We start from the raw sequence: 14,034 nt of genomic DNA on the forward strand, positions 1-14,034 counted from the left end.
CTTATCCAAGCTTCTGCCGGCCCGTTTAGCTTGGATAAGTGAGACTCTACTGTAGTTGCATCTATCAAGTAGGAAATAAGGTACCACTTTTAAAAAAATGGGGAGGCAAATTTAACTAATTTACAACGTTGGAATGAGGAAGTGCCGTCACAGTGGATGATGAAGCAGCTGCTCCCCCCTGTGGCCAGAATCGAACATCCCCTCAGGAGAAGGTTAAATTGCCTCTGTGTCTGTCTGTCTGTTGTCTCTCTCTCGGTTCGATGTGTTTATGGGCATTGAATGTTTGCCCTATATGTACATAATGTGATCCGCCCTGAGTCCCCTTCGGGGTGAGAAGGGCGGAATATAAATACTGTAAATAATAAATAATAATAATAATAGAGCAAAAGTGGAAGGATGTGTAAGCATTGAGTAAGGGCACCATTTCATGCGTGAAAATCCGATGTGTAAATTCTTGCTCGTCTTACTCCCACATCTGAAAACATAAAAGCTTACGGGTTGCTGAGAGTTCTCCAGGCGGTCTGGCCATGTCCCGGAAGCATTCTCTCCTGATGTTTTGCCCACCTCTATGGCAGGCATCCTCAGAGGTTGTGAGGTCTGTTGGAAACTAAGCAAGTGGGGGTTTATATATCTGTGGAATATCCAGCATGGGAGAAAGAACTCTAGTCTGTTTGAGGCAAGTGTGAGTGTTGCAAGTGGCCAGCTTAATTAGCATTGAATGGCCTTGCAGCTTCAAAGCCTGGCTCCTTCCTGCCTGGGGTGGTGATACCGTGTTTCCCCAAAAATAAGAAAGTGTCTTATATTAATTATTGCTCCCAAAGATGTGCTAGGTCCTATTTTCAGGGGATGTCTTATTTTTCCATGAAGAAGAATTCACATTTATTGTTGAACAAAAAAAATGAACATTTATTCTATACTGTACAGTAGTTGTCATCACAAACCAACATAGCTAAACCTGACAAACTGTGACTCCTGTCAAGAATTTCTTGTTACTACCATTATTTCCATGTACAACTGGTATGTACATTTACCAATCCTGCATGCTATTGTGTTTTGTTTGGAGGGCGCCGGGCATGCTTCCAAACAAAAGCTTTGCTAGGTCTTACTTTCGAGGGAGGCCTTATATTTAGCAATTCAGCAAAACCTCTACTAGGTCTTATTTTTTGGGGATGTCTTATTTTCAGGGAAACAGGGTAGCTGTCCCTGATTGTTTCTGGTCTGGAATTCCACTGTTTTATGAGTGCTGTTCTTTATTTACTGTTCTGGTTTTAGAGTTTTTTAAAAAAAATACAGTAGAGTCTCGCTTATTCAAACTTCACTAATCCAACGTTCTGTATTATCCAACGCAGTCTGCCTTTTAGTAGTCAGTGTGTTCTAGTCAAATGTTTTCAATACATTGAGAAGTTTTGGTGCTGAAATAGTAAATACAGTAAATACGGGCTGTGGCGCAGCTGGCTAGTAACCAGCTGCAATAAATCACTACTGACCGAGAGGTCATGAGTTCGAAGCCCGGGTCGGGTTAAGCCCCCACCATTAAATAGCCCGGCTTGCTGTTTACCTAAGCAGCCCGAAAGACAGTTGCATCTGTCAACTAGGAAATTTAGGCACGCTTTATGCGGGAGGCTAATTTAACTAATTTACAACACCATAAAACTGCCAGCAGCATGTGGAAAGGTATGAGGAAGTACAGCACTTGGTGTCACTTGTGGATGATGAAGCAACAGCTCCCCCTGTGGCCGGAATCGAGCATACCCTCATGAAGCTGGAAATGTAAAAATTGCCTCTGTGTGCGTCTATACTGTATATTGTTTGTCTGATGGCATTGAATGTTTGCCAATTTAATGAGGGAAGAATTCTACGCTTCCCCAGACTACAAATCCCAGATTCCATAGAATATAACCATGACAATGTAAGTGGAATCGTAATGCTACAAATATACAGTGCGAACATTGTTTTTATTTTTGCACGGTCACCATCCGGGAAAAACATGTTTTGAGTGAATGATGTGATTATTGTTGTGTAGGATCAGTCTCATAGCATGGGAGTCTAACGAATTTCAGGAATAACTGAGTTGCTTGCATGGTTTTGATCATGAAGCCTGTTCTCTGGTCAATAAGGTGTGGTTTTCCTTCAAAACGGAAAAAAAGAAGTAGTTTTGCACAGAAACATCTTGCATAAATTGAGGAAACAATGAGGGGAAAAAAGACTTGTTGTCTTGTTGTCATGCATGGGATGACAAATCTTATGGGGATTGTCAGTTTCTTGACAGGCAGTTTCAACATGTCATTATTGATCCTGTCTCATCAAGAATGAATAACGTTGCAAAGATTCTTTACTTACCTAGTAAGAAGGTGTAGCAATGTTAGGCAATGACATTATTTCCACTTACAGCAGCCCGAGCTGTCAGTTGTTATGCAAAAATAGGGTCCACTGGAGAAACAAGAAAGTAGAATCAACAAGTCAATCAATTTGTTTTAGCTTGTTCCTAATGATTGAACATAATAGGTTGAGTGTTTGAAAGGGAAAATGTAAATCTAGGATGGAGACTGGAATAGTGTTACCGGACTCTTAGAAGGGATGGTTGGATCAATTTCATCCTTATTTCTAGTACACATGCTAACTTCATGTATATATCTTGTATGTCAAATTTATATATCAGTATGCATTTTTTAAAAAAATGGCCATTTTTGTATGTAAATTTTCTTAATGCATGAGCATTTTATACACTAGAGTCACTTAGGAACCCATAGTTTTTCATTGATAGCTTTCCTACTATAGTAGAGTCTCACTTATCCAACACAAACGGGCCGGCAGAACGTTGGATAAGCGAATATGTTGGATAATAAGGAGGAATTAAGGAAAAGCCTATTAAACATCAAATTAGGTTATGATTTTACAAATTAAGCACCAAAACATCATGTTAGACAACAAATTTGACAGAAAAAGTAATTCAATACATAGTAAAGTTATGTTGTAATTACTGTATTTACGAATTTAGCACCAAAATAACACGATATATTGAAAACATTGACGACAAAAATGGCTTGGATTATCCAGAGGCTTGGATAAGCGAGGCTTGGATAAGTGAGACTCTACTGTATATGCACTTTGCATATATGCATATTTATTTACAGTATTTATATTCTGCCCTTCTCACCCCAAAGGGGACTCAGGGTAGATCACAATGCACATACATGGCAAACATTCAATGCCATTAGACATAAGATATATTTATTTTATTTATTTATTTACAGTATTTATATTCCGCCCTTCTCACCCCGAAGGGGATTCAGGGCGGATCACATTATATACATATAGGGCAAACATTCAATGCCCATATACACATAGAACTGAGACAGAGACAGACGCAGAGGCAATTTAACCTTCTCCTGAGGGGATGTTCGATTCTGGCCACAGGGGGGAACAGCTGCTTCAACATCCACTGTGACGGCACTTCCTCATTCCAACGTCGTAAATTAGTTAAATTTGCCTCCCCACTTTATAAGTGGTACCTTATTTCCTACTTGATAGATGCAACTATTTTTCGGGTTGCTAGATCAGCAACGAGCAGGGGCTATTTTTTTTTAATTGACGGGTGCTCACCCCACCACAGACTGGCCTCGAACTCATGACCTCATGGTCAGAGTGATTTATTGCGGCAGGCAGCTCACCAGCCTGCGCCACAGCCTGGCCCCTTATAGACAGATAGACAGATAGACAAACACAGAGGCAATTTAACATTTTCCAGCTTCCGGCTTCATGTGGGTATGCTCGATTCCAGCCACAGGGGGAGCTGCCGCTCCATTGTCCACTTGTGACACTGAGTCCTTGATGGAATACTTCCTCATTCTTTTCCACACGCAGCTGGAAGTTTTTATGGTGTCGTAAATTAGTTAAATTAGCCTCCCTGTACTAAGCGGTACCTAAATTTTCTACTCGACAGATGCAACTGTCTTTCGAGCTGCTTAAGTCAACAGCGAGTTAGGCTATTAATGATCAGGAGCTCAATCCAATCTGGACTGGCTTCAAACTCTCGGTCAATAGTGATTTATTGCAGCTGGCTACTAACCAGCTGTGCCACAGCCTGGCCTTCCCGTGGAAATGCAGATTTTTGTGATGGGCTCATACCACATCTCAGCTATAACATGAACGCCCCATTTGGAAATTAAGCAAGACCAGGCATGGTTAATATTTGGGTAGCAGATCACTATGGATCTCTAGGAATCATCTCTAGGCATCTTCCCAGAGGACCTCTGCTAGATATTATTGCAGGTCCTGCTTGTTCTGAAGTACTTTCCCCATTGGAACAAAGAATATTGGAATTGTTATTAAAAGTGTGGATCTAAACTGAGAGAGTCCAGCAGCTTTGTCCTTTTTTTCCTCATTGTAGGGCCAAAATCTTTGAAGATGTTCATCGTGTTATTCAGCCAAATGACATAATCAATCAAATTGCATTTGACTTAGATGGCACAAGGTAAGCTTCTTTCTTTTCATGGTGATCCATGTCATTTGAAACAAGGCTGTTCTTCAAACTGCTGGACCTATTGACATCTGAACTGTAAAGGGTCTTTTCTTAGTATGAGATTCCCCTGAATAAGTTTTCAAAGCAGGTGAATTTTAAAGAAGCTGTCCAAGGTTCTGAATGTTGTCAAAAAGAGGTCTGCATTAGGGTTGTGCAGACTTGGGGTAAACCTTGATCCGTTTCGTGTCCCGGCTTTTGGTGGGGGCCCCGATCCTTTTTTTTTTGGCAGCCTCCTGAAATCAAGAGGGCAGATATTTATTTTCGCTCTGGTGTTGCAAAAGATCCGTTTTCTATCGGCCCATTATGGGGTAGGGCCGTTGGAGTAACAACAACTCTTTATTGATTAGTCAATTTTGACCGTATCAAAACATGTGAAACATACAAAACGTACACACTTACCCATACATACAGTAAAACCATGTAAAACCATGTATAGATACAAAGCATCCCGGCTTACTAGCCTACCAACCCACTCCTAGGTAGTTGTGCAAATACAGAATAAACAGATTAAAATTAAAATTATTTATTCCCTTAAGGTAAGGTTTAAGCGGGGGCAAAGGGTAAGTAAAACTAGTGGCTTGTCCATAGTAAATTTTAAATTTGGATTTTGTTATTGGCATTAATATCACAGCTCTCTGCTTCCATCTTCTCGCGGATGGAGAACAGCAATTGTACATAGCCGCTATTTTATAGTTTGTCGGGTTTTTCAGTACTTGTAACTGATAGGGGTGTCATTGCAGTATAATGGGGTTATTTTTATTGTTATTAATTTTATTGTATTTGTATTGTGTTGCACTATTGAGTGCATCCTGTGAACCGCCCCATGTCTTGAGTGGCGGGATACAAATAAAGATTATTATTATTATTATTATTATTATTATTATTATTGACACAACGACATTGTATGACTCGGCAAACAGGATAAATATGCTGGATTTCGTATCACAAAATCACAAGTCGAACACTTCCTAAGTGTCTAGGACTGTGTGATGTATTTTCGGATGATGCGTGCAGATCCCAGCAGGGTAGCCTTTTGCAGTTGGCAGATCGTAATGTTGTCAATGTCTATTATTATTATTATTATTATTATTATTATTATTATTATTATTATATTATGACACAGCAAACAAGATAGATATGCTGGATTTCGTATCACAAAATCACAAGTCAAACACTTCCCAAGGGTCTAGGACTGTGTGATGTATTTTCGGATGATGCGCGCAGATCCCAGCAGGGTGGCCTTTTGCAGTTGGCAGATCGTAATTTTGTCAATGTCTGTTGTTTCCAAATGCCGGCTGAGATCTTTTGGCACGGCACCCAGTGTGCCCATCACCACCGGGACCACCTACACTGGTTTCTGCCAGAGTCTTTGAAGTTCAATTTTGAGGTCCTGATAGCGGCTGAGTTTTTCCTGTTTTTGTCTTCTTTCAGCTCTGATGCTCCAGACTGCCTGAAGTTCTTCTCCAAGTTTGAATCTGGGAATCTTCGCAAAGCCATCCAAGTGCGAGAGTAAGCAATGCAAATATCCCAGCAGCAAGGGTGGGGATTATAGGATATATTTGTGGTGTCCTATCCGGGTGAAAGAGAGGAAACTTGGAGAGACCCCAGCCATCTGTATGGAAATTCAGTATAGGCACAGAGATGATAGTATTGTAGTAAAGAAGATAGTATTGTAGTAAAATTGCTGGTGGCACCCCAGATCCAGATGCTACCCCCAGATATCCTTCGCTGGAGTACCAATTGCCAAAAAGTATTCCCATCACCAAAGTCTGGCAAATCCTCTGTTTTCTGAGGGCCACAGACAGTAGAAGCACATAAAATATCGCAAACAACACCACTCTGAAAACAAGGGAATTCCAGACAGGAAACAATCCAGGCCAGCTAACACCTCCCAACAAGAAATTCACTCAGGCAGGAAACAGCCGGGTTTTTAAGCTGCAAGGCCATTACATGCTAATCATTTTTCCTAATTGCAGCATTCATACTTGCCTCCAACAGACAAAAAAACCCAATCAGAAATATTGTATATTCACAAGCTTTAGGAAATAATATCCCCTGATGGCGCAGCGTGTTAAAGCGCTGAGCTGCTGAACTTCTGGACTGAAAGGTCGCAGGTTTGAATTGGGGGAGCAGAGAGAGCCCCCACTGTTAGCCCCAGCTTCTGCCAACCCTAAAGTTCAAAAACATGCAAATGAGAGTAGATGAATAGGTACTGCTCCGGCGGGAAGGTAACGGCGCTCCATGCAGTCATGCCACATGACCTTGGAGGAGTCTACAGACAACGCCAGCTCTTCGGCTTAGAAATGGAGATGAGCACCAACTCCCAGAGTCGGTCACGACTGGAATTAATGTCAGGGGAAAACCTTTACCCTTTACCTTAACTACCCTCAATTCCTCAATACTTTATTTCCCATACCACCATACTTTGCCACAGCAACGCGTGGCTGGGCACAGCTAGTATATATAAAAATGTGTGTTTTATTATGGAGTAAACAACAAAGCCACTGAACCAAATCATACCAAATTTGGCCACAAAAGACATAGTCATGCAATCTGTCTTTCAATAAAAAACCTAGAAAAATAAAGTCCAAATTAGAGGGTGAGGAAAAGCCGTTTCCCCCCCTAAATGCCAGTTAGAAGGGTATGCCCCGCCCACTTCGTCTCCTAGCAACTCACTCTGTAACAATGGAGCTCAGGGCTTCTTCACACAGGCCTCTTCCACACTATAATACAGATTATCTGATTTGAACAGGATTATATGGCAGTGTAGACTCAAGGCCCTTCCAGACACCTATATAACCCAGAATGCCAAGGCAGATAATCCACAGTATCTGCTTTGAACTGGATTATCTTGAGTCCACACTGCTATATAATCCAGTTCTGTGTGGATTTTATACAGCTGTGTAGAAGGGGCCTCATATAATCAAATTCAAATTGGCCAAAAAAACATTCCTCTAGAACGCAAGTACCCAGACTTCCAAACAGCAAGGCTATTCCATTCTATTCCAGCTCACCAAACAAGGATTTGTATAAGAAGAAAATAGCCAGGCTTTGAGGCTGCAAGGCTATTCACTGCTATTCCACCTGGTCAACAAATGATTCCCATAAGCCACAGCAACGCGTGACCGGGCACAGCTAGTGTTTTTTAAATTTGTGACTGTGCATATCTCCTTTTTCTTGTTCCCTTTTGCCCAAGATCAACAAATGAGTTACAATTTTAAATCATAATACAATTAGACCTCCCATTGACACTACATTGGCAACTAATATTACCAAAGATTATTGGGAGAAAGCCTAAATAATTTAACATGCTATAAAACCAAGATCAATCTGTTATGTATGTATGGTGCAAAAAATCAGAAAAAACATTTGTTTTCCTTTGTGTCCCATTCCAACACCAAAACCGATTCCCAAGTCCCTGATTAAGGATGCTACAGAGAAGAAAGCCACAGATCTTTTGAAAATGAATATATTAGCTGTGATTATGTAATTTCATATTTCACACTACAAAGTGATTCATTTTTAGACAATGTCTTCATTCATAATTAGTGTTGTTTTTTCCCCAAGACAGAAATGGCAAAAGAAAGAAACCCATACTTAATCATTCATCCATAAAATTAGCTTAAAAATATGAATGAAAGCGAAGCAGAAGATGGCTATAACAGCTAACCCACAATCAGAAAATTACATTAAGAAAAAAATATCAAGAATAATGAGAATATATATCAGCAGGAATAGTATTGTCATGTGTATTTTATTCAATAGGATCAGCAGCAAAGGGAGCACAGAACAATACATTTATACATATATTAGCCATGCCCGGCCATACGTTGCTGTGGCGTAGTTTGGTGCTATTCAAGCTGGCCAATGGAGGATTCCCTTAGTTAGGAATCAGCCAGGCTTTGAAGGTGGAAGGCTATTCAGTGCTATTCAGGCTGGCCAACGGAGGATTCCCCTAGGTAGGAAGCAGACAGGCTTTGAAGGTGGAAGGCTATTCAATGCTATTCAGGCTGGCCAACGGAAGATTCCCCTAGGTTGGAAGCAAACAGGCTTTGATGGTGGAAGGCTATTCAATGCTATTCAGGCTGGCCAACGGAGGATTCCCCTAGGTAGGAAGCAGACAGGCTTTGAAGGTGGAAGGCTATTCAGTGCTATTCAGGCTGGCCAATGGAGGATTCCCCTAGCTAGGAAGCAGCCAGGCTTTGAAGGTGGAAGGCTATTCAGTGCTATTCAGGATGGCCAACGGAGGATTCCTCTAGGTAGGAAGCAGACAGGCTTTGAAGGTAGAAGGCTATTCAGTGCTATTCAGGCTGGCCAACGGAGGATTCCCTTAGGTAGGAAGCAGACAGGCTTTGAAGGTGGAAGGCTATTCAATGCTATTCAGGCTGGCCAATGGAGGATTCCCCTAATAATAATAATAATAATAATAATAATAATAATAATAATAATAATAATAACAACAACAACAACAACTTTATTTTTATACCCCGCCCCATCTCCCCAATGGGGACTCGGAGCGGCTTACATGGGGACCAAGCCCGAGAACATACAACAATAAAATGATAAAACAATTATACCAACAATAAAACATCAGGTAGGAAGCAGCCAGGCTTTGAAGGTGGAAGGCTATTCAATGCTATTCAGGCTGGCTTTTTTTAAAGTTTTTTTTTTTAGTGAAGGTCATGCATTGGATTAATAGGTGTATTGTGGCCAAATTTGGTGTCATTTCTTCCAATGGTTTTTTAGGTATGTGCATACAAAAAACGAACATGAGTTAAGTCTATGCCAGTGGTTCCCAAGCTTTTTTTAAAATCAGGGACCACTTTGACCACTTTGACCACTTTCTAACAATAGTACCAAAAGGGTTACGAATCAGTTTTTGCTCAACTTTAGATTCAGTTTGATTATTTGGGATGCTGATTCAGATAATTGCATTGGATAGACCACATCAGCTCTAGTTTCTGATACAGAACACATGCCATATAGTAGTTGTCATCTGCTTGCCCACAGAAAACCATATTTAATAATCTAAAGCTGATATGGTCTATCCAATGCAATTTTCTGAATCAGCACCCCAAATAACCCCAGGAACAGGCCTGAAAACGAAGACACCAAGGCGCCTCCGCTTCTAGGTGCAGCAAGGAATGGGAGGAGGAGGAGAAGCAGCAGTCAGGAGGCTTGTTGTTGCATATTTCATGGGTAGTCAGCCCCTTCCCTCCCGACATCCCTGTTGCCTTATAAGAGGTTTTTGCGAGACCCGTCGCTCTTGTTGCAACATGTAGTCATGGTGAGGTCATGGAACATATTTTAGTTCTTGGGGACCACTGGCGGTCCATGGACCACAAGTTAGGAACCACTGATCTACACTGTAGAATTAATGCAGTTTGGCACCAGGTTAATTGCCATGGTTCAATGCTATAGATACATGTGAGTTGTAGTTTTACAAGGTCTTTAGCCTTCTCTGCCAAAGAGTGCTGGCCCTCACCAAACAGCAACTCCCTGGATTCCCTGGAGAAATATAGGCAAGTTATTTTTAAATCTAAAAGAATCAGGACCATTGTTCCATGTTTAGCATGGCAACCATATTTAGTACTAGTAAAGTATTCAAAGTCCTTGATTGCTTAGATCTGGGTTTTCCCTACATCTAAATCTGACCAGTTACAAGTTCTTACCATCCCAAATATGATGGGATTTCTAGGTGTTGGTGAATTCTAATTTTAAAATGAACAGAGATTAAAATTCTTATTTACTCCTAGTGCCCATTACCACCTTCACCAGGGACCTATGGCCATTTGCTCCCATTACTTGGCTATTAGGGCCAGGCTGTGGCACAGGCTGGTTAGCAGCCAGCTGCAATAAATCACTCTGACCAAGAGGTCATGAGTTCGAGGCCAGCCCGTGTTGGGGTGAGCATCTGACAATTAAAAATAAAATATAGCCCCTGCTTGTTGCTGACCTAAGAAACCAGAAAGATAGTTGCATCTATCAAGTAGGAAATTTAGGTACCACTTATATGTGGGGAGGCTAATTTACGACACCATAAAAATCATCCAGCCGCTGTTGGAATGAGGAAGTTGCTGTTGCAGTGGATGATGAAGCAGCTGCTCCCCCTGTGGCCGGAATCAAGCATACCCTCAAGAAGCTGGAAGCTGGAGAAAGTTTAAATTGCCTCTGCGTCTGTCTCTGTCTGTGTTCTATGTTATATGGCATTTAATGTTTGCCTTATATGTGTACAATGTGATCCACCCTGAGTCCCCTTCGGGGTGAGAAAGAAGGGCGGAATATAAATACTGTAAATAAATAAATAATTAGAATCTTCTTAACGTTGTATTACTGTTGTTTTGATACCTAGGTATGAGTATGACTTGATTCTAAACCCCGATATCAACTGCTCCCAGCACCATCAATGGTTCTACTTTGAAGTCAGTGCCATGAAAACAGCCACTCCTTACCGCTTCAACATCATCAACTGTGAGAAGCCTAACAGTCAGTTTAATTTTGGTAAGAGCCTTTTGCAATGTGCATTTGTCTATAGCTGGCTCTAGACCATGATCTTGGATGCAGTCTGAAGTGCCAGATCTATGTGTATGTGTGTGTGTGTGTGTGTGTGTACACACACACACACACACACACACATACATATACATACGAGGGTTGAATGAAAAGTAATGCCTCCACCTTCGTAACTCCTCACCAGATGGCAGTACTGGTCTGCGGCAGGTACTGGCTTGTTCAGTAGACTTTTCTTTACAGTTCCATTTGGCGGGTAGCCTTAGCATTGAATGGTTGTGTTGTTAAAGCGCGAAGTATGGAACCCTGCGCAGATGGTCAGTCAATGCGACTTAAGCAACGTGCAGTCACTGAATTCTTGATAGCAGAAGGTGTCACCCCAAAGGAGATTCATCAGAAAATGCAAGCTGTTTATGGGGATTGTGTTGATGTGAGTACTGTGCATCATTGGGTGAGTAAGTTTAAAGACGTTGAGGTGGGAACATCTGACTTGTGTGACAAACAAAGAGTTGGACGTCCTGTGACAGCAACCTCTGAATTTCACAAGCAAAAGGTGGACAGATTGATTCAGAACGATCGCCGTATCCCTCAGAGAGAAATTTTAAGCATAATCGGCATTTCACAAAAACATGTGGGTCACATTATTGCTTGGCTTGGCTATCGGAAGATCTGTGCACGATGGGTCCTGTGAGACGCTGGTTGCGGAAACAGAGTGTCAACTTCTTCCGTGACGGCTTCAGAAAACTTGTTCATCATTGGCAGAAATGTATCCAATTGTCTGGTGATTATGTGGAAAAGTGGATAGTAGTAGTTAAAGAGCACATTCTAAGGATTATTTCTGCGTTTGATTTATTAAAATATTCCCATCCAAACCCAAGTAACGAAGGTGGAGGCATTACTTTTCATTCAACACTCACACAATATGGTGCTTGATTCTGTCTTTCCCATCCTATTCCCGGTCAGCAAATTAGCTAGTCTTTTCCGCACCATAGCAGTATATCTTCCTTTCACTTCTAGGCCACATAAGCCACCCATATATATAGCCATATATAGCTTTCAAATCCACTAGGATGAGTAAACCAGCTACAAATCTCTCTTTTCATTCTTTTGCTCACAACATCACAGAAGAAGAGAATGGAAATGTAAAGTTGGCAATGAAAAGGATCAATTGTGAAGTCTGGATAAATAACACTATGTAACAAAATGTGAAACATTTTCTGTTGTTGGTTTGAAAGTGTCATTTCCTGTTTAAGTGTGCAGTTCTTATTTGAAAATACAGTAGTCTTACTCATCCAACATAAACGGGTTGGCAGAACGTTGAATAAGCAAAAATGTTGGATAATAAGGAGGGATTACGGAAAAGCCTATTAAACGTCAAATTATATTATGATTTTACAAATTAAACACCAAAACATCATGTTTTACAACAAATCTACAGAAAAAGCACTTCAATACACAGTAACGTTATGTAGTAATTACTGTACAGTAGAGTCTCACTTATCCAACACTCACTTATCCAACGTTCTGGATTATCCAACGCATTTTTGGAGTCAATGCTTTCAATGCATTGTGATATTTTGGTGCTAAATTCGTAAATACAGTAATTACTACATAGCATTAATGTGTAATGAACTACTTTTTCTGTCAAATTTGTTGTATAACATGATGTTTTGGTGCTTAATTTGTAAAAAAATAACTTATTTTGATGTTTAATAGGCTTTTCTTTAATCTCTCCTTATTATCCAACATATTCACTTATCCAACGTTCTGCCGGCCCGTTTATGTTGGATAAGTGAGACTCTACTGTATTTATGAATTTAGCAGCAAAACATCGCAATGTATTGAAAACGTTGACATAAAAAACATTGGCTACTAACATATTGACCACAAATAAAGATAGACATTGCATAAAATGAACTTAAACGTCAAATTATATTATGATTTTACAAATTAAACACCAAAACATCATGTTTTACAAGAAATCAACAGAAAAAGCACTTCAATATACAGTAACGTTATGTAGTAATTACTTTATTTACGAATTTAGCAGCAAAACATCCCAATGTATTGAAAACATTGACATAAAAAACATTGGCTACTGACATATTGACCACAAATAAAGATAGACATTGCATAAAATGAACATCGTCGGGAGTTAAGTCTATAAAAAGTTCAGTCCTTGCTGCCTAGAGAAACAGCTGTGGATCCAGATGGTAGGCAGTCTGTGTTGGATAATCCAGAACGTTGTATAAGCGAGACTCTACTGTAGTTGTTCTACTCCAGAAACTTTGTTTTTGTGGCTGACACAAACTAGGTTGAATTGGTTGAAACTCAATGCGATATTCATTGAAAAACGATAGCAAAACGTGCTGCAGGATGGCCCTCCCGTCAAAACAAAGTTTTTGCCGTTTAATAAACTTTTCCATGTTTTTATGTTAGACCCAAACACACAATGATATTTATGGTCCAGGAACAAAAATGGTGTTACATAGTGTAATTATTTGTGGCTGGGATGGAAGATAGAGATGGATGAGTTATGACTGACTTATAGGAACAACTGGTGTTTCATTATCATGTATATAGTCTCGTCTGATAAATATTGCACGTTTAAAGGTAATATGAGCAAAATCAATATGCACCAGATGGAGATTTGAGGCTTCAAAGGGAATCTTTTGTGCTCCCCAAAGAATCAAATTCTGTTACTCTGCTTTTATTACCGTTACCTATCCAGTGGAGATGGTGTGTTTAATCTGAACACCTGCAGACCTTTCCCTAATACAGTTTCAAGACAATATGCTCCTTCTGCTTTATTCTTCTCCTGCTTTTCATGCATATTTATCCGGTCAACAAGCTTTGATTTCAATTGCAATGTTCTTCTCAATGTGGAAGAGAGGGCGGAATACCCTTTCGTTCTTCTACCTTTTTGGGTTGAATTAATAAAGGCATTGCACTGGATGGACTGTGGGCTTTATCATCAATGTAACTATTCCTGCATTTCTAAT

At 40.3% G+C, this 14,034-nt stretch overlaps 1 protein-coding gene across 2 annotated transcripts in view; it reads left to right on the forward strand.

Moving 5' to 3' along the window:
- The window catches only part of agbl1 (AGBL carboxypeptidase 1), a 581,450-nt gene that overhangs the window by 124,199 nt on the left and 443,217 nt on the right, over positions 1 to 14,034 (forward strand). For both annotated transcript variants that reach the window (XM_062963555.1, XM_062963554.1), the window contains exons 12-14: positions 4,391 to 4,474; positions 5,954 to 6,031; positions 10,875 to 11,023. In XM_062963555.1, the coding sequence (XP_062819625.1) occupies positions 4,391 to 4,474; positions 5,954 to 6,031; positions 10,875 to 11,023 (311 nt within the window). The remainder of the gene's footprint in view (positions 1 to 4,390; positions 4,475 to 5,953; positions 6,032 to 10,874; positions 11,024 to 14,034) is intronic.

Source organism: Anolis carolinensis, unplaced genomic scaffold, assembly GCF_035594765.1.
Source record: "Anolis carolinensis isolate JA03-04 unplaced genomic scaffold, rAnoCar3.1.pri scaffold_11, whole genome shotgun sequence".
NCBI lineage: Eukaryota > Metazoa > Chordata > Lepidosauria > Squamata > Dactyloidae > Anolis > Anolis carolinensis.